This window comes from Condylura cristata, unplaced genomic scaffold (genome assembly GCF_000260355.1).
Source record: "Condylura cristata isolate star-nosed mole 26May11 unplaced genomic scaffold, ConCri1.0 scaffold00028, whole genome shotgun sequence".
In the NCBI taxonomy this organism is placed as follows: Eukaryota; Metazoa; Chordata; class Mammalia; order Eulipotyphla; family Talpidae; genus Condylura; species Condylura cristata.
Window position 1 is genome coordinate 8,807,031 of NW_004567129.1, and position 22,352 is coordinate 8,829,382.

Below are 22,352 nucleotides of genomic sequence, written 5' to 3' on the forward strand. Positions count from 1 at the left end.
GATGCACGATTACAAACCTGAGAACTAAGAATGATTTTAAAAGTCTATGAGGACCAGTCACCACCATCAAGGATTGCACTACAGTGAAGATTTGTAATTGAATCACAACCTGCTTCCCAAAACTGAGGCAGATTTTCAGGTTAAATAAATACCCCATGGAATGTTAACACAGTTGTGGCTTTGGGGTATTCCATTTCAGAGACAGCAAAAGAATGAGCTAAGTGAAATGTTATGTAAAGGGAAATACTTTTCAATTCCTCCTTGAAACAGAATGTCACACCATCTGGGGCTTCTCTCCAGTGATTTGCAAGAATTCAGACTATTTGGAAATACTCAGAAAGTCAATAAAAAGGGTCTTAGGACTTGGAATCCCCAAAGTAACTGTTTCTCAGTCCTACCTACTACTCAGGTGTCTTTTCCTACCAGAAAAGGAAGGGGAAGACTTTATTGTATGTTCCACAAGGGATCCCTGTTTAAATCACATGGGCTGGCTTATTCTCAATTCATAGATGACAGCTCAGCCATTCTCTTCCGCAGTTGCCACAAGCCCACCCCAGGCTCCCTACATTCCACTGCCCACCATGTGTAAGCACCCCAAGTGCAGCAGTGCACCGCTAGAAAAGTCAGGGTGGCTGCACCCCCATGTTTTTTGCTGCTTTATTTACAGTAGGAAAGACATGGAATCAACCCTAATGCGCCAAAGTGGATGACTGGATTAAAAAGATGTGGTACATATACACAATGGAATATTACTCAGCAGCTAAAAAAGATAAACTCATGACTTGCAGCAACATGCATGGAACTGGAAGGGATCATGCTTAGTGAAATAAGCCAAAAATAAACAGAAAAATACTGATGTTTTCACTCGTAGCAGGAGCATAAGGGACCAAGGGTGGAGAGGGCTAATAATAATAATGAACAACTATATAGAGAGACATTTTACAGGAGTGGAGTGGGAAATGGGATCAAAAATGGGGGGAGGAGGAAGTGCACGGGACTATGATGATGGCACATGGGTGATTTGGTGGTGGGAACTCCATGGGGATTACAACTAAGATGGAAAAAGGCAAAAAATGATGTGAAAATAAACATCATCAAAAAAAGCTCAGGGTGGTGTTAGGCGATTTACAGGCAAACTGCTACAAATGGGTATATACTATAATACACTGGGAGATGTATAACTAGTGCCTCAAATACCACAATGATGATACTAACACGGAGGAATAACACTCTTCTCATGATAATTGTGAGGACAGGGATGAATATAAAGTGCCTACACAGGTACTGATAGAAATGGTACAAACACACCACTTTCTTTGTCACTGGTGCCCGCTTCCCAGACCTCAGACTGCACCTTGGGGACATGATATCCATCAATAATTCAGAGATATAAAATATGCATTTAACTATCGCCCTCATATATAAAACACCTATATATTTTTCCCATGATCTTACTCAGTATCTCTGGGAGATAAGATCCTGAATAAATATGCAAGGGAATAAATCAAGTAAGACAAGAGAAATAGGAACACATAAAATCAACATCAGCTTAGGAAGGTGGTGACCATCCACTGTGCTTCTAAATTTTAGAAGATATTGTGAGAATTTGAGGGGCACCATCAAATATTAAAATACTAATTAACAGAGTAGACTCTGCTATCAATATAACCTAGTTGCATTTACTTTTTTTTTTTAAGTTGGAAGAGTGAAAATAATCCAAATCAGGAATAGAGCAGAGCACTGGCTGTATCCCCTGGAGACCACCAGGAATTTTTCATTTCATGCACCATTTACAACTTCTTATAGTGAATTCCAGAACATCAGTACATACACTTAATAGAAAATGAAAACACTCTTGTTTTTGTTATTTCCTTAAATTTTTGCTTCATATCCATTATCTTGATTATATTTCCCCATTCCATCATATCCAGTTCCAGCAGTAAAATCTCAGTCTGTCTGATTCTAAAGGGGGGGGGGGGTAGGGTGGTAGGAGAAAGAATGTAAAACAGGACTCTACCCCTATCTTCTTCCAAGAGGGTGTTTTAGAAAAAAAGGCATCAATTTGATAATTAAGTCATCGATGGCACTTCATCTAATAACAAGCTATCTCAATGGTAGATCTCACTCTTTGTGTTATAGTTCTAGAGGATTTCTCTGCTGTCCTTTGCATTTAGGAGTTTATTGCCCTGTGTTCTGGCTTCCTGGGGATATTTAGAAAAATAGACATTGATGAGACGCACAATAAGGAAGGGAGAGTGGGTGGAGTAAAAACAAAGAACTCCAACTTATCAATAATCTGATGACCTCACCTGACTATTACTCTAAAGACTGAGAAAATGCAAATTAGCCAAAGTCTCTCTAGGCAAATTCCCGTTTATCCAAAAAAAAAAAAAATGAATTCTGGTCAAGTCTTTCCAAAGACATCCCTCTCTGGTGAAAAATCTTGCAAAGCTAGAATGGAGCTTAGTAGGCACAATGAGGAAGCTGGAAGAATGGGAATATTGAACAGACAAGTGAAAGAAGGGAAGAAGCTGATGGATGAGCAGGGTTGGGGCTGGTGTTATTTAGATTTCAAGAACTTGTTCTTCATTATGACTATCAGTTTTATTTTGTGGACATGAAGCAATACTAAGCATTGCAAGCCAGTTTTTTCAAGAGTACATCCACGATGTAGTCATTTATATACTCCTTGACTAATTTTTGTCAAATTTAATAACTGCAAGTATTTGCTTTTTTTCAAAGTGTCTCAGAGACCAACTCATCTCTATTTCTCAGGCTTGTCCTTCGCAAAAATATCTGCTAAATGGGTTTTTGTTCTGTTTTGGACTTTTAAAAATTAATACACATTACGATAAACAGAATATTTGCCTGTGTACATCTTATGTATAAACAGTTGTTTGGGAACTTCAGGAAACCAGCACCCAGAATGGGTGCAAGCAAACTTTCTGCAAGAGAGAAGTGAACAGTCTACCACAACCTCACAAAACCTATCCATTACTAAGACGTCAGAAATTATCAGGAAACTGAGGAAAAGGCTAGAGCCGACTAGAAATTACTTGGTTATGCTACCGAAAACACTCTTAAATCTGATCACTCTGTCTTCTTTCTGACTGTGATTCCCTTATGGGAGGGTCCTATATCTATGTCAAACCATGTCTACCACAGGACTGTGCTTGTATCTGATGGCAATACCTGGAATCCTCTCTAAGCAAAATGCATCCCTCCAGCACTGTTCTCTGTTGATAAGTAGGGAAGAAAATAGCAATTGTCTTTCAGAAACACATTAGTATTCCTTCAAATTAAAGTTTGATTTTGTGGACATGAAACAAAATTAAGCATTGCAAGCCAGTATTTTCACACTCCTGCACTACCATGGATGCATGAATTGTGCTGAAAAAAATCTTGATGACATTTTTATTTTTTATGTATTTATAAAATAGCTGAAAATACCAAGAGATGATTTCACACATTAAGCAAAGAGAACTTATTTAAAACATACTTGATATAGTTAAAGTGAAGGGAGGAGGGCAATATGGAGAGGCAAGGGTGGAGTTATATGGACAATAGGGAAAAATTGGTTGGGGGAAGTACTTAAGCACATGGTAAAGTTGCTCAAAACAATAAAACATCTCATGCATGTTGTACATTTCCTTGCCAATGAGGACTCTCCTCTGTTTTGCCTAGAGATATATGGAGCTGTAATAGAGTTCAGAAAGCCCCTGACAGCTGTGTGCTGCCATTCAGACCTGAAAGATTCCATGTTATGATAAAAATTAATGTACTCTGACATCCTCTGGGACTCCCTGGGCCCTGGGAATAGCTAATGAAGAAATACAACCTTGCCAGAGAGCAGCACACAGCTCTAGAGTTGAGGATTAATTCAGACATGGAAGTCATGTGGCCCCTCTGTCATCAGCTTTGAAGCAGCCAGACCCCGGGGCCAAAGGAAGCCAGCCTTGACCAGTTAGAATTATTTCCTGGGTCAGAGGAGGCCAGAGAAACAAAAAGCTTACAAAATAATTGAGCCCAAGTTGGATTCTGCCTGTCATTTTGTGCTAATGCTCACTTCTTAAACCAAGAAAGGGCCAGCTAACATCATGGTCTCTTGTTGGTTATAATCATGGACTTGAAAATGTCTTCCCAGAAGACATGCTTCTTCAGTGATTAAAGGAGGGGTGGGCATGTCCCAGTGGACACTCTCCAGAATTGATTTTGATGTTGAGCTAAGGTGAAATGTTGATCCTTAAAGAGATGTTTCACTGTCGCTACCAGTTTTCCTTCTACAACCTTTTACCTCCAAGAATCACATTTTCCAAGAGGGCAGAACAATGAAAATAATTTTCACTGCAGCATTCTTTAGATTAGCCAGAAAGAACAAGTTGCACACATGCCCATTAACTGAGGAATGGATAAGCAAAACATTCCAAAATGGATAAGCAAATCAAAAATGGACAACTAAGAGTGGGATATTATTTAGCCATCAAAAATCATGACTTACTGATAATGCTGTGACCACATGGATGAAACTTAAAAGCATTATGCTAAATGAAAGTCACAAAAGATGGCACATTTATGATTTGACCATAGAGAATATTCAGAGCAGACAAATCAGCAGAGACAGAAAGTGCTTTAATGTTTGCCTAAGGCTGGAGATGGGGAGATATGGGTAATGACTGCTAATGGGTATGGGCACTGATACAGGGTTTCCTTTTGGGGAGATAAAAATGTTCTGGAATTGGCCCTCCCTGGTGGCGCAGCGAGTTAAAGCACAACACTAAGAAGCTAAAGCCACTTCAGCATGAGTTTGATAACCTGCCCTGGAGGTGACCTACATGGTGCGACAGACATCTCCTGACCCGCCCACTGCTCCCCTCAGCAGTGTACTTCTTCAGTTGGCCGGTTCTGCTCCACACTCTGTCTCTGGTGAATCCTCTCACTGTCCCTGCACCTCTAGCCTGTACCCCAGTTCTGTAGGCATAAATAAATAAATCTTTTTAAAAAATGTTCTAGAATTATACAGTGAGGATGTTAGTATAACTCTGTGTTACAACACTAAAAACTAGTGAATTGTACACTTCAAAATTATGTATATTTTGTGGTATATATCTCAATTAAAAAATAAAAACATCTCCCTGGGTTTGAGATGACTCCTGAACACTCAGAATGAAGTGAGTGGCCTCTGTCCCATCATTAGAGCAGCTGTTGCCTATGGCCTAGTCTCATTTTTTTTACCATGAGCAGAAACTGAACCTGAAGCAAGAGCGAGTTCAAGGAAACTAAAGCTGCATTATTTTTTGGACAATTTATAGTTTTCACAAAGCTATGGTTTCAGTCTGTGACATTATTTTGGCCTATTATTAGAACTTATCATGTCAAATTGGATTTATATCTCAACATTTGAATTTCAGCCATTGTTTAAAAGATGAAGTTGACATTTTTAAAGATTTGCTTCTTTTATATATTCATTGCACTTTATACAACTCAGTTGTATTATTTTATTAACTTACTATTCTCTAAATGGTTATGAAGAACATAAGGGGAAATCATATTATTAGAAATGGTTTCATGTTTGAAATATGTAAACTTATATATTTAATATCTTTGCTAGAGAATGCTTTTCATCCTGTTGGAAGTAAAAAAAAAGAATCAAAAATTCTGCAGAATGAACAGTGGCATAAATGAAGAGGTAGCAATAGAATATTTACGGATGAAAGTTTATAAACTCTTGAATTTGTTTTAAAATAATTTCACAAGTGAGGTGGACCATGTGTAGAAAATTACAGAAGGTGGGTGAAGGGCATGACAAATCCCTTTATACATTTTTACTTTCCTATATGTGAAGCTCTCCACACACACACACACACACACACACACACACGCGCGCGCACACACACACATACAGTTCAAGAATTAAAGGCAAATTAAGGGAGGGCCAGAAAAATGAGCAACTTTTATTTTCATAATTACGTTTACCCATATCTTTTCCCATTCTACAAGGGCATGTACCAATTTTGTGGTCATAGAACTTGTGCAAAATAACACCATGGATTCATAGTACCAACATCCATCTGGAAAATCATCAAGTCTATTAAGCTTTGTAAAACAAAATAGAGTCAGGCAACATGGTCACATCAGAAACCACCCAGAAGATACATGGGGTCTGAGAAGCAGTGGGGGGAGCCAAGCTGGCTGCCTGCCAATGCAAATACCAACTAACAAACCCTCCCCCACTTAGTATGATGGAAGAGGAGCTGCAAGTCAACGAGAAACAGACATGATACACATCTCCATCAGCTTTGGAAAACCCTCCCAGGATGGGCAAGAAGGAAGAAAGAGCTGTCTGTTCTAAGGTAGTAAATAAATAAATAAAAAAAAAAAAAAAAAAAAAGGATTGAAATCTATTTTGGTATCAGGGTCTTTTGAAGGGTCAAGATTAGTCGGTCTATGGCCCTCCCTGGTGGCGCAGCGGGTTAAAGCACAGTACTGAGAAGCTAAAACCACTTCCGCATGAGTTCAATTCCCGCCTGCCTCGGAGGTGACCACATGGCGTGGCAGACCGCTCCTGACTGGCCCACTGCTCCCCTCAGCAGTGGACTTCGTTGATCTGCCTGTTCTGCTCCCCGCTCTGTCTCTGGTGAATCGTCTCACCGCCCCTGAGCCTCTGGCCTGTACACCAGCTCTGTATGCACAAATAAATAAATCTTAAAAAAAAAAAAAAAAAAGATTAGTCGGTCTAGATCAATGTGAAGTTTTTTTCTCTAATAGGGGGTAAGCCTGGCCTTCTACATCAGTGTAGTGCTGAGTCCGAAGAGCTCCTGAAAGGAGAGCCGTTAACACTGGAGCTGAGCTTCTGCCACTAATAATACCAACGGAGGAATTTTCACCCTCACAGACAAAGGATAACCAAATCTGGGATAGAGTTGGAGGACAATCAGTCCTTCCAGAATCCCAGTCCAGTGCCCTATTTTTCTTACCCATTCATTCACTCTCAACATGTTGCTCCCCAATGCATGTCTTCACCAATGACGAAAGACCTGAGATCTCACTTTGCACCTCAAGAAGGCATGTTCTCCTCTCATTGGCTGCAATGGGCTCAGATGACATGCAAAAGCAACTGAAAAAGAATCCCCATGCCTAACAAATAGAAATCCTGCATTTTGTCATAAATGTCAGTTATTCAGTTAATGCAAGTTTTTCAAGTAATATTTGTAGGATAGCGAGACACTGCCTTGTGATTAAGGGATGAGAAAAAATTACAGGCAGCTTTTCTGGAGGGTAATTTAGTTTTGCATATTAAAAGATATGTGTATGATTTGATCCAGAAACTCCTCAGAATTGATCTCAAAAAAACAAAAGAGCCAAAAAGAAGTATGTACAGGCCACTACCATTGTCCTTAAAATATAACCAAAAAACTAGACGCAACTTAACATTCAACAGCTCAAGACTGATTAAGTGATTTTGTTATATGCAAAGAAGTACTGTAAACTCCTTAAAATTCAAATGTGAGGAATATGTTTAATAAAATGAAATTATGCCCACAGCATTCAGAGTGTAAAAAAAAAAAAAAAACAGATTACATAAGAATATGTATGACATATTCACAACCATTAGGGTTTCTGTAATAAAAAAAAAAAAGCTATAATGTAACACAAATATAAAAGTCAATAACAAGTGTTGATGAGGATGTGAAGAAACCAGAAACCTCATCATACATTGCTGGTGGAAATATAAAATGGTATAGTTGCTGTGGAAAAGAGTTTGGTTCCTCAAAAAGTTAAACATAAAGCTACAATATAATCTAGCAATGAATTCTACTAGTAGGTATACACTCATAAGATATAATAATAATAATAATAACAACAACAACAACAACAACATATGTCAACAACAACAAAAACCCTAGAAATGTCCATCACGACACAATTCCAGATATTAAAAAATGTAGAAATGGCCCAAATAGCCATCAACGGTTGAATATTCAAATAGGGAATATTATTCCCTATTCAGAAAGGGAATATTACTCAGCAATAAAAAGGAATAAAGGACAATGCTTTTTGAACATAGATGGATTTTGAGAACTGCTATGCTAGATGAAATGGGCCACAAGTGCACTGGTCCAAAAGTAGAGAAGAGGTTGCTGGGAAGTAAGGTGAGGTGGGACTGCAGAAAGGCTGCTAGTAGTTATGAAGTCATTTTTGGGATTTTGGAAATGTTCTCGAAATCAACAATGCTGCTGGCTGCACTACCTAGTGAATACACTAAAAAAACCACTGAACTTAAAATTTTAAAATGGTGAATTTATTATACAAATTATATCTCACTGAAAGTTTTTTAATAAAAAAGTGAATATATGTAACACAGCCCACAGTTTTCTTTTTAGAGTATAAGCAGAGAAAAAAATAGAAAAAGTCATCATTAAGTGATCATATATATAGATATATGTAAATACAGGGCACACCTCACTAATTGATAGTCCCAAGCACATAAAACCCCTTTTATGGGGATCCACTCTTTTTCAGACACCAAGGCATCCTTGAGATCCACAGACTATGACTTTCAGTCTTCAGACACCAACTCTGACGCTCTATTACTTTCCTCAGCACAGATGTGAAACCAAGACTCAGTCCATAGTCATCAAGGCAGGATTTGAACCTGAGCTGATTGATTGCAAGCCTGTGATCTTCCCAGTACATACATTAACGGGCTCTTTAGGAAGCCCTTGTCAGCTTTGAGCAGCATTAGGAGAGAAGATGAGAACAGACAAAGGGGTGCCTGGGCTCCAGGTGGGCAAAGAATAACCAGTACTTGAGACCTGGTCATTAGTTGGGAAGCTTTAAAGTTCAAATGGATGCCTGGAACAACAGAGCCAGCAGGCTTGAGTCAGCTCAGGCACGGCCAGGTTTCTGTGTTTTCAACCATCCCCAGCTGACTCCACGCACAGTCACGCTGGGAAACCCCTGTGACAGTTTCCTAGGAGTTTAGAAGTCTGATATGGAAAACAGAGACAGAGCAGTCCTTTTAGGCTAGAGACATTCTGCTAAGATCCATTTCCTATAGCTGTAGCATTTGTCAACTTACCCATTACTTGCACTTCTGAGACAACCAGAACTTTTTTTTTTCTTCTTTCTGCTTTTGGTTATCAATTATTGCATAATGTCAGCTCAAATATCTTTTTGATTATGAGTCAGTGACTGAATTCTAACAGCAGCTGAAGCTTAAAAGGCCAATGGAAGAATTTTGCAGTTAATTGAGAGCACCCATTTATATATTTTTTCCAAATGACAAGGTACTGAGTAGATTCTTACAAAATGAAGAAAAGAAAGGAATCACGATATTAAAAACGAGGTGCAGTGACAAGTACTTCAACTAAAAATATGATCTTCCTTGGGGATTTTCAGCAGGCTGCCACAATATAGCACCACTGATTTATTTCTAAAGTATATTCAAGTATTTAGACTGACAAGAATTAGTTTCTCAACAATTTACTGGGGGGGGGGGAAGATGGTTCCTCTGTTATTAAAATACAATTTCAGTGTGGTTTTTGCCCAACTTCCCAACATGTCAATTATGTAAAAGTAGAATTCCAACGTGACAATGGGGGGTGGGGGGGTGGTTAGTTAGATGGTACAAGTTGAAAAACCAAGCTGGATTCACGGGCCGAGCTGGGAAATATAATTCTGAACCACAGACACCAAAATGGTTTTCCCAAATCTTACATAAACCAAGAAATCTCAGAGAGTAACCAAATGTTAACCCTAACGTCACAGATGTGCTGGGTAGGTGGTCTTAGCGCAGCTCAAAGAACTGACTGCGGCTCGGATGCCCTTTCTCTACCACAGCATGCAAGGCCAGGCTAAATCATAAGCTCCATACCGGAATGGTGTGACCCTGCCTTCTCACAGATAAATGTATTCAGATTCTGAGAAAGGAAACTTTAAGGTATTTCCCTCAAAAAAAGATTGTATACATGATTACTTAAAACTATGTCTCTCAAGATCTTCAAATGCATAGTCTCTAAACCACCTAAGAAGGCACCGATTCAAGAACTTTAGATGATTGAGAATTGGCATTTTAAAAAAGTTCAGCACCGGCCCTCCCTGGTGGCACAGCGGGTTAAAACACAGCATTGAGAATCTAGAGCCACTTCCGCATGAGTTCAATTCCCGCCTGCCCGGGAGGTGACCACATGGCGTGGCAGACCTCTCCTGACCGGCCCACTGTTCCCCTCAGCAGTGGACTTCGTTGATCTGCCTGTTCTGCTCCCCGCTCTGTCTCTGGTGAATCGTCTCACCGCCCCTGAGCCTCTGGCCTGTGCCCCAGTTCTGTATGCACAAAAAAAATAAATCTTAAAAAAAAAAAAAAAAGTTCAGCACCAAACAGAACTATGGGTTTCCTTTCCTTGGGCTTCCTTCCATCCTTCCCTCCCTCCTTCCCATCCACCCATTCATCCATCCATCCATCCATCCAACCATCCCTTTCTTTTCCTGAGCTTACTACAAGGTAATAAATGTAATAACTGCAAATGATGATGGTAAAGTAACAATGATGATAAACTCCAAACTATACTAAGTGCTTATTAGGTTATCAGGTACTATGTTTTATAAACATGTTATTTGATCCTCTCAACTACTCCAAAGTGATACTACTATCATTTTCCACTTCTAAGGATGGAGCAAAGAGAGATTAAGAAATTGCCAAGGTCACCATCTTAGTAAGTTGTAGAACAGATTTCAAGCTAAGACAAAGATGAATTAGCCAAGGTTCCTGCTTCTCTGGGACTTAGTCTCACAAAGAAAAATCAATATTAAAAAAAAAAATCCTCAAAGTATTCCAAGTACAATGACTGGGAGTGTTGTTGATGTTCCAAGAAAAGACTTTACAATCCAGCTCTGGTGAAGATTAGTGGAGAGAAAGGTGACAAAGTCACCGACTGAGCAGGTGACAGACAGATAGGATGACCATGGCACAAGTAAGGAGTGGGGGCCCAGAGTCAAGAGGCAGAGACTGTGGTCAGCTCAGTGAAGAGCACAGCATAGAGACACGGGGTAAAGAAGACATGGCCATAAAAGACAGCATCTCAAGAGCTACTTGTTGGAGCACATCATCAAGAACACACCATCAAGGACAGCCCTTGCATGCCAGATGGCAGGACATCCCCAAAGGGCTTTTCCCCAGGACAGAATCAGGGCTGGGTTTGCATTCAAGAGTGCTCACTCTGGCAGTTCAGATGTCTAAATAACAATATGATCCCTTGGCCTTCTTCTGTCTTCCTGATCAGCATCCCTATGAAGGCAAGTAGGAACTAAAGGGAAATGAGCATGTAACACTGATGCTTGGAGTAAGGTAACTGTGAGTGAGAGTAAACAGCTGTCATTTACACTTAAAGTGATTCCATGAAGAGACACCTTCTAGGTATTTGGGGGAACACAGGCTCAGAATCTTAATTGAAGAAATGGGCCACTCTCCTCCACTGAGTTTAAGCTCTTTTCAATATATTTCAGTAGAAACAATTTGCTCTTGGTAATAGAAAACTGGCGGGAAGAAGTATCTCCTTCAACCTTGAAGTGACTTTAATGATTGTCCCAGTGGACAGGGGCTGTCATTCATCCTATTTGTGGGACAAATCCCCTTCAGAAGTCATAGGTCTTATATCATGCATTTCCCAAATGAGATAGCTCTTTCTGATTCTCCAACCTAAATTCTAAGTTGAGCTCAGAGGCAGATCAAATTTTGGAGTAAGTCCTAGTTTTACTATCTGCTAGTTTACATAATCTTAGTCAAGATCCTTTATCTCTTTAAGCCTTGATTTCTTGATCTCTTAAAATGTGGTGGATCCTTGCATTCAGCTAGACCAGAAGATACTGCCATTTATTACCATGTTTGACCTACTTTCTAAACCCTTGTAAGGATAAAATGGGATGGTGTACAAGTTACTAGGCAGGTGTGATCCATGATATATAGGTGATAAATATTACTATCAGTTAAATCGTCAGTGTTTTCATTATTGAACAATACTTAAGTGTCTTCCCTGACTTGTTACCTTATAAGATGGCATTTCCAAAACTCAACACAGTACATTGTTCTACTCAAAGTCATCTCTGTTTGCAGCCTCTAGCATGATTTCTACAGACAGCTGAAATTAACCATGTACACACAAGGGTTATTATACTTATTTATCTCAACCAGACAGAATTTGAGCCATTTTGTAAGAAAAATGACCGATTTATCTCAGTGACATAGGATGTTATTTACAAATGAGTTATTTTTCAAGGGACAGTGGGTTCTAGGCCAGAAGTTAGCCAACCATAGCAATCAGGCCAAATCCCAAATCAAAGCCACTTTCTGTTTTTGGAAATAAAGATTTTTGGAACTGAGCCACATGCCAGGTCAAGTTCATATTATCAGTGGCTACTTCTGCATTACAATGGTCTCACTCAACACTCAAGACACATTCAATAATGGTTGAGTGGTTGCTACAGAGACAATGTGGCTCATAAAGGCAAAAGTACTTATAAGTTGTACATATTTATTTATCTGACTTTTTACAGAAAAACACTGCTGAATTATGCTCAAGTTAATTCATTGCTTTAAGTGATCACTACTGACCGCCAGCAAAAAAAAATTAATACTCTTTACTAGAGTTAAAGACATGTTTTTGGCTGATGAATTAGTGGGATCGAGGGTGTGTGAGGGAGTCACTGCATTTACCCTCCCAAACTGCCTGCTTATTCTTTCAGGAAGGGGCAGGGGGCTTTCTGGGTGTTTTGTGTGATTCACAAGCATCAAACTAATTTCAGGAAACATGACACTGATAGTTGGAACTGTAACACTGCTGGGGAATCAAAATCGCTTATTTTGCTAACATTGCTGTGGTTGATTCAAGCATATTTTCATGGATTTCTTAGCAGGGATGACTTTTAATGACAGCAAAAAGGCCAGCTGAAATATTCTGTTCCTGGGAACTTTTAATTACAAAGTGTACCCGAATTAAGGGTATGTTTTTTTTTTCAGATCATCATCATATAAAGTCATTAAAAATCCTGCACCATAGTGTGAGAGAGGTAAGACACAGGAGAAGTGAGATGGCAAATGGTCTTATTCCAAAGGCTAAGCCAGTTGTTGACACTGTGGGAAGCAGTGAATAAAAAATGAGATGAAGGAAAGGGAGAACTTAAAAATAAAAAATTAAAAAAAAAAATGAAGAACAGGAAGAAGGCTTTCCGGGTACCCTAGTATCCCAGAATACAGGTGACTTATTTTCAGTATGCTCCACTGTACCCCTCTTTTCCAAAACAGCTTGAACATACGACAAACCTACTCATCTGAAAAAGCTCCTGAACACAAAGGAAAATACATGCAGTAGCAGCAAAGGAAATAGGGCCTAGCTGTGCACTCTGAAAGAACTGTGAAGTACCTCTGTGAAGCCCCAGGACCTTATAGCAAGTAACAGCAGAGGGAGGGACACAACAGGAAAGTGGCAAGTACTCTGTGACCTCAGCAGAGAGCCTCACTGGGGTGACAATCACTTCTGCTTTGTTCTGGCAGTGCTTATACACTGTGAAAAGTGTAAAGTTCACATCCTCTCTTTTCCTATCCCTTCTCTGCTCTTGGTTGCCAGGAATCTCAAAGCTCATTCTGAAGCCCAATTTTAATAACTCTGAAATCATTCTGAAGCCCAATTTTAATGACTTTGAAAACCTTATGAAATCTATACAACCTCTCTGGTCACATCCTACTAGTCCACTGTTATCCTCTTTACCTGCTACGTAGCTTTTTTATTTTTCTTTTTATTACCCTGTCTGTATTCTTTAAAGCCTCCCAAATAATTTTAAAGCAAGATAAGATACAAACATATATTAACAAAGCCAAGGCACTGAGGCATGTCTGATTACTTCATGCATTATGGCTGTTCCCTCAATAACCCAGAAGAGCATATGTAACAAGCAACTTTACTAGGATCTGGGAAATGAGACAAAAAAAAAATGCTTCTATTTGGCCCAAGACCATATAGCTGGTAAGTAGAAGAACTGGAATTTAAATCTGAGTTCAGTTGATTCCCCCAAACCTATGTTCTTTTCACTACATCAGGGGTTGGCCCATTATAGTGGATAAATACTCTTTTTAAATAAAGTTTTAGTGGAACACAGTCATGCTTATCAACATACATATTGCCCATGGTGCTTTAGTGCCTCAAAGGCAGCTTTGAGTGGTTGGTTGTAATAGAGATCTTATGAGCTAAAAAGTCCCATAGTCCTTTATTTAAAACTTTACTGATTGTTACACTACACTGTACAATTTTGAGTTAGGATTTTGTTTTGATAAGGAATGACAGCATAAAATCTTTATATAATTAAAGAATATTAACAGAAAAGACCTGATGCCTGAAGAGTTAAATTTTAGTTAATTTTAGTTAAAAAAGTTGAATTTACTTAGGAGGAAAACATCTTCCCTGATATTTCTCAATATAGTAAATGTTCACATTACAATTTTTCAATACCTTGAGATGGAAAATGAATGGGGAATGGGATGGGAGAACACTGACTTGTAGGCTTTCAAAATTCCTCCTTCAAAAGCTATAATTAAGATTTAAATTAAAGAGTTAAAGAGATCTCTACAGTGAAAATCTGTCTGTTTTTCTTTTAGTTTTCATATTGTATGGAAAAGCAAAGCAACATGATCCTCCGTTAGGCAAACCTGAAATGGATTTCTCATGTTGAGCAAAGAGTAATACAGATAAGTTGGCTAAAACATTATTCTTAAAATGGAGCCAGGGAGGGAGAAAAAGAACGAGCAAGATGTAATTTACACATCTATCTTCAGGGTAATTTATCCCTCAAAATTTGGAATTTGTTTATAATTCATAGCCCACCCACTTCCATAGGAGGGTTAGAGACAGCAAAATCCCAGATATAACATTCACTCCAAGAATATTATATCTGGGATTAATCAATTCAAGTTCTGAAAGAAATTAAGTAAAAAGTGAAAATGGATAGCTTTGTTAAAGACTCTCCCCATTAAATGTTTTTAAAGTAAAGAAAGAATAGAAAACTGTCCTTTCAACCCTCTTTAAAAATGGTTTTTCTGTAATATTTTCTAAGTGGAAAAGCTTAATTTATTTAAATTATACTGGAAACAGAAAATTTACAAAAGACAGTAAATATTCATGATCAAAACTGGAGCTCTAAAACTCTTTAGAACTGCTTATATTATTTGAATCTGGATATACGATCAATGTCAAGTCATTTCAAGAATAAATCAAAACTCTGTCAATATTTAAAGAGCCGATTGTTCACTAGGAACCAAGCAGCAAAGTTCTTTAGTACGGCCATCAGACATTATTAAAATTTCAGAATTGGAATGGAATCCAGGTATCTGTTCATAATGTGGAACTGCAGCTATCAAACTTTTTCTGAAAAAGAAACAAAAATAGAGAGAGAGTGCTCTGAGCTCCAGGAGCTGTTAAACTTTTCCAGAGCTCTTCAAACTGTGCTCACTTCCATATGACCAGCAGATATAACCAGGGCTGAAAACAAGCAAAAGCACCAAAAACAACACACGATTGTTTCAGAGCCCTTCACAGAAAATCTTAGTATTTGGCCTAAACCATTAGTAAGGGTCCCAGCTTCTCCTTCTCTGATAGATGCCTGTGCCTGCCAGAGGCGGGGAGGCTGGCTGTATTACAGGATTGCAGTTTCAACAAAAATAGCCTTCAAAACTTCGTTTGGTTGGGACTTACCACAGCTTTTGGTTTGGAACTTTCCAGTAATGCCCAAAATAATTCGACCTGAGACACACTGGCTGACCACCACCACCATTAACTGGGAGAAGTGTCTGGAAGCAGGCTGAGTTTTCCTGGGCTGACCACCCAGAAGAGTGAGTGGAGACTAACAGAATGCATGATTGGAAACCAAGGGGTAGGCAGAGCAAGGAGATGGTCAGGGTGTGCTGGTGCTGAGCCTTCAAAGTGGCTTTGGCAACCAGACTTTGTGTCCTGTTATTGGAAGGCCACTTCGCCAATACAAAGTGTTCTTGCCAACAAATTAAACTGGAATTTGATCAAGCCTCTTTTCACAGGAAACTTAGGAGACAAAAGAACAGGTTAAATGACACCACAGTGATGCTGTCACTGAACTACAGAGAACAGGAGGCCAGCCTAGGGGAAGTCTAGGCCAGAGATAATAACCTCGTTTAATAAGTAGGGTGCGTTAAAGTTTCCTTTTAAAAAGGAAAGGGTCAAAGGATAAGTGGGGGAGAGGGGGCGAGGAGGTGATATTCAGAAATCCCTGTAGTGAATAAAAAAGATATTTAAAAATCATGTAAAATTTTAAAAACTGAGGGGAAAACTACAGGTTAAACTTCATTGGCTTTACTTGCATCTCTACTTAAACAGAGAAACACAGAAGAACTTCTGTTTTAAATAACTTAAATTCACTAAAGCAGAGTAACTTGTTACTCAGCAATGCAAACCAACACACAATTCCATATTCTGAAAAATAGGGCTGAAGAATAAGATGTCATTCAAGGGACAGCTGCTCTGGATACAGACTTGGGATCACCACTTAGGGAATTGTAGGGAAGTGATTCAGAGTCTCTGTAAAAGATCTTTAATTTGCGAAATCGAGATGACGCCCTCCTTCCCCATAAGCACCCCCAAAGAAAGGATATCCCAGAAGAGGCTGAATTCACACCTCCTCCTGTTGAAGGCAGAGGGAGGGAAGCTTCAAGAGGCATCTCCCACCCACGCATGCACCTTGCATCTGTTTCTAGCCTTTTCTGTCTCCAGTGACACAGCTTGCTGCCTGAACCAGCATGAAGAGCCACACTAGAGCTAGAGCATGAACCCAGGGAATGCACATAGGGAGAAGCAGCCTGATGATATTTCTGGAATGCTCTTAGACAGGCTTTACAAGGGAATGTGAAAGGGGGGCATCCATGAGGGATTTACATTTTAAGGTTTTTCCGCTACTTGGTCCAACAGCAGAAAAAGAGATTGGTTCCAAACTGGCAGCCTTCCTTTCGTTTGTCATTATGTTTTACACACAAGGAAACTTTAATGTCTGAAGATGGGAGGTGATAAGAATAGCTACACGTGTTTTTCTGGCAGCCTACTCACTGGCACTTACATTCACTTCTGACAGTCCTCTGAATCTAAAGACCTGTAAGTACTGAACTGTCATCTGCCTATCCAGGGGAGAATTCGCTCTGGCAGCATTTCAAAAGCAAAATTGCTCACTTTTTTATGCATATTTTCGCCACCACAATATTTCTCTAAGCCATGTAAAAGACTGTACTCTCCAGAGACATATAAAAAAGAGTTTGTGGTACAGGGCTTGCTAAAAGGAAAATCGCCCTTGTTTCTGAACCTCGAAGTACAAAAGCTCCAAGTTGTTTGCTAAAATCAAGGATTAAGGCAAAATGGGTGATGGCTTTCTCCAAGAGTTTAGGCTTGGCTTGGTGATTACAAAAGGCACTTGAATTTGATGATTTCTGAATGACTTAATGGTTAAAAACTAATGGTCCCGTTAAGACTTGGAAGCTAGTTCTATTATGTAACAGTTGGCTCTCTTAGGAAAAGCTGCTTGCTTCCAAGCATTCTGCCTCCAGGATTGGAAGGAGCCTTAAGAGGCAGCACTTCTGAGCTCCGGCCAGCGCAGAGTCAGAACCTGGATGAAAATCCTGCATCAGCCGGCCACCAGCCTGTCCAGGGACCCTATGACAGTTGCCCACTGTCTCTGATCTCAGTCTCCATCACACTGAAAATGAAAGACCAGGGCAGAAAGAGAAAGGGCTCTGGGGTGACTCAACACACTTGATCGCAGCCTCTCTGCTTCCCATTCGACACTCCGGATAATGTATCCTCTCTCCTCTCACTTCCCTCCTCTGTAGGACAGAACTCATTCTAGCATCTACCCCAACCAGTTACTTAAGAGATTAAATCACAACATGCATGCAAATTCCTAGTGTATGGATAATAATAAGTTAGATGGGTAACTTCTGCTGCTATTGTTGTTTTATTATTATTATTCCCTCCCAAACAGCCACAAAAACTTCAGGTTAAGAGCTAATCATTACCAATACAATTGCTTGCTAACAACTGGGATCATGGCTTGCCTGAGGTTAACAGGGCTTCCACAGAAGCCACTCTCTTCCAGAGCCTTGAAGAGCGCCTGGGACTCAGGACTCATTCAGGATACGTGTGTTAAGTAAATAAACAATCAATGACAAAGGTATAAATGACAATGATGGAGAAGGTATTGCTGTATCCTGACTTGAGGGTCTGAGAGAGAGCTGAGCATACACAGGAGGACCCTGCACCTAAAGAAATGGGGCAACTGCCACTGTGTTTCCAAGATGAAGAAACAGCTTTGGAGAACGGATGAATTGTCTAAAAGAGCAGCAGGAGACATGAAGGGAGCCTCAAGAGGGAGTGGAATTGGATGGCATGGCACAGTCAGACCTACATCGGATCATTCAAATCTGTGGTCCAGATGCCTCCCGGGACATCCATCACCTGCTTGGAGAACTACCAAACCCAGGCTCCTAGCAGAGCTTACCCGAAAGGAGCTTGTCTTTTATCAGCCTTCCACAAATCCCGTCACTCTGGTGCCACTTCTGGAACTATCTTATCCTTGGCACCACCTGACTATTATTAACTTAATCCTCATGTTTAATTCAATTCACTGAAAAAAATAATTTAGGGAAGCTATTTTTTAATGAAACTGAAACCGCGATGTTAAACCAGAAGCCAGTACTAACTTGCCCTAAATATGAGGCAACCGTATAAATAAATATTTGGGAAGGAAAGACTAGAAAGACGGAGCAAGCCCTTGCGTTCCCCAGCGCTGGTCTGTGGCCTGCTCAAAGGAAAGCTCAGTGAGTGATGACAGAAAACATGTTGGCCCTGGGATAAGGCTTACTCCTTCAGGCGTCTTGAAAGATCAAGAAAGGATGGTGCAGAGGAGCAAACATCTCATGACATCTCATGTCTGTTTGTCTGGAGCCACCTTTCTACACCACATCACATCGTCCGAGTATAAAGTGCATCACATACATCAGTGTTTTTGCAACAGGCCTGCATGAATAGCAGACTCTCCTCACACCCGGTCTTGGCCCCTTTGCAGTACTGGGTAATGAGGGCTCTTGTTCCTGAATACAAGGAAATTACAGTTTTTCTCAATTCTAAGGTGGGCTGCAAAGTATCTCTAACCTGGATCTCTAACTTACATGGGGGCTGGTTTTTATTCCCTGGCACTTTTAGGAGTGTTTTATTTCTATCTTTTCTTTTTTAACTGGGGAGCCCTTATTAGATGGATAACACATCTTTTTAATTAGGGTGACTTGGAATGGAGAAAGGACAGCACAGCCTAACAGGCCAATATAAATGAGACCCTGTTTGGAAGCCAGGACGACACTGCAGCCCCGCATTTCCCCAGTTGTGTTCATCTGATAAAGACATTACAATAGCAAGCTATTATGATCTATGACCCGCCACTGGAACACTCACACATTCTTGGCCTTGAATGCTTCAGCGAAATGCTGCACGCTACGAAGCAGAGCGAGGTCCAGGGTCATTGCTTCTACCTTGGCTTTGTGCTGGAATGAGAGAAAATAAAAAGAAATGATAAATAACAGCAAGTTTAGTTCATGGTATCAAGTTACAGTAAATGTGTTATGGAACATGTCAGAATTCCCCTGTTTAATATTAGACGCCCAGAGAGAATATAAATCATCGAATGAGTGGAAGAACGGGGCTTTTACTGCCAAGTTTGGGGAGGCTCTGTGGCTGGACTCTGTTAAACCTGCAGGCTGGGGGATGTGCTGTTCTAATCCAAAGGGTCCTTAGCCTAAGTCTTCTCCCCTCAGTCTGTGGCCTAAGAAACTAGAGCGATAGGAGAACACCAGAACAAAGCCTGGCTTTTTTTTTTTTTTTTAGGGTTTTTAGGGTTTGTTTTTTATTTATTTATTTTTAATTTTACACATATATATATTTACATCATTCTTCATTTTGTACATTGTTTTCATCTCAGTTGTAATCCCCGTGGACTTCCCACCATCACTTCACTCATGTGCCATCACCATAGTACCTAGTGCTCTTCCCACCCAGTTTTGAGCCTATATTCCCCTCTCCACCGCCAAAGAATGTCTTTGGTTTATAGTTGTTTGTTGTTTTTTGCTTTGACTTTATTATAATTGTTTTTTTTTCTCAGAAAGCAATTATAATAAAGTTTGGTGTTTTAATCTCAAAAGCTGCCATTTGAGTTGTGAAATGGTTCTACAAAGTCTGCATCAAAAATTAAGACAATTCATTTCTAGAAAATACAAGAGCAGGCAAAACTCACACCAGTGATAGGCCCAGATGCCCCTGGTTTAGTATCCTGGAGAACTCTGGATGTAGACCCCCACCTCACCCCAGCATAGTAACCCAGAAAACTCCATAGATAGGCGATATACATCTATGGATTCAGTAGCAATGACAATGACGACAACATCTAGTCAGAGCCTAACGTGGGCTGGGTGTCATGATCCCATTATGTCCCCACAACAATGGAGAGACAGACTATATGTTGATTTTTACAACGTGGCATCTGACAGGAGATTGCAAATCTAGGAAGGGTTGATGGCAAGGATAGACTGCAAGCCAGTTTAATGCCAAAGCACAAGTTTCCTCCAGCAGAGATATGAGAAGGAGACCAAAGGCATCAGGATTCACAGCCACCATGTCCCAGGGCTCTGGGCAGGACTCTGGAAAGCTCAACCTCAAGGATGCCTGTCAGACTTGCCTTGTGTTTATGGGGCACTTCTAATGTTTACTTCTGGCTGCACTTTGGGATCCAAGATTAAATACTATCATTTTTAGATCTGCCTCCTCTGAAGGACAGACAGCCCAGAAGGCAGAGGCCACCTGCCTTTTCAGGGAAGAAGAACCCATAAAACTAACAGTGATCTTGGGAATTGTTGTCTAGACAGTGATGCTAAAGAAAGACCATGAGAATAACGTGATAGCACTAAGGCTGTGAAGGGAGCTGCAGACGGCACATCTGAGACTGTTCTCCAGCCTGACCGGCTGAGCCCCACACCGCTCCGGGACACTAGTGTATCTGCAGCAGCTCATCTCGGCTGCCTCAGTCCTGGACTCTAACCAAGTTCCAAGTCTTGAGCACAGAGCTATGAGGCAGGGGTAGCTGGAGAGATCACTGAGTTGGGGCTAGTTAGGATTTCTGAGCCTCAGTTTCCCTGTTCTCAAAAGTGGATATTAATGACCTACTTACAGAGTTGTGAGGATAAGTATGAAGCACCCAACCTCCTGCCCAGTGGAGAGGAGGTATAAAAAGATAAGCTGCCTTCTGTGCCCAAAGCATTCTCTGATGCCAACCAGCAGTAAACGGTGGTTTGGGTGGATACCATGCAGGAGGGTGATGGAATCATGGTAACACCAAGGGCCCTTCCTGCACATGGCATCACTGCTGAGCCTAACAGAGGATTGAAATTGTGTATAGGAGAAGGGATACGGGGGATACGGAGGATTAGGTGCCTTGCCCAGCCCCAGCAGCCAAGGCAAGTTACCCAATGTAGATTTCAATCCCTTGGATAACAAACAATGCAGAAACCTGCAGCATTCTGAAGGAGGAAGAGAAGCATTTCACTTGATCCTGGGACAAGGGGAAAGTCGCCACACCTGGTCTTGTTAGAATTTCCTGAGATCAGGGAAAAGTCGCTGTGGGGTCCTTGACCTATGCAGGAGGCCACAGCAGAAGTGAACTGCCCTATGAGGCCATGCCCTGGGTGCAGAGCTTGGCCCTCTAGATCAAGAGTGAAACGCACTCGCTTTCTGTCTGACTAATCAATACTTATCTGATGGCTACTGTCTCTTCAGGTGGCCCATGCTAACTGTCATTGCCCACGGAGATTCTTATGCCTTGTAAACAATTAATACTCTGAGGAGGAATGTGTCCTTTCACCCTCCTCTTGTCTCTTCTGGCCCCAGCCTCACTTGCTTGGAACATGGCACTCATGCTGTACAGAATTTTTTTCTGAAATACTGCAAGAGCACAGTCAGAGATTCTTCCTGTTGGGGAGGAGGTGGCAGAGATACTTTTCCTCTCAGCCAAGTCCCCTCTGGAAATTCCAAGAGATAGGCAGGCTACATTTTATAAAAGTTAATGTGCATATTCCCCCCATAAAACTGGGAGAACATTCCCAGATGGTAACCCCAAAGCAATGCTGCAGCAAAAATGATGGCAGGATTGAGTGGGCCCGCATATTCCTCTGTATGTGTGACTTCCAGCTGGTAGGTTGTCTTTAGGTCCTCCTCCTCCTTCCCTTTAAAATAAAGCACAGAGCTGCCACTAGC

At 40.6% G+C, this 22,352-nt stretch overlaps 1 protein-coding gene across 1 annotated transcript in view; it reads right to left on the minus strand.

Annotated features, from left to right (window-relative positions):
* Nucleotides 1-22,352, minus strand: part of WWOX (WW domain containing oxidoreductase) — a 919,793-nt gene that overhangs the window by 665,241 nt on the left and 232,200 nt on the right. Inside the window, exon 6 of the mRNA XM_004690356.2 lies at nt 19,506-19,594. Coding sequence (XP_004690413.1) covers nt 19,506-19,594 — 89 coding nt within the window. The remainder of the gene's footprint in view (nt 1-19,505; nt 19,595-22,352) is intronic.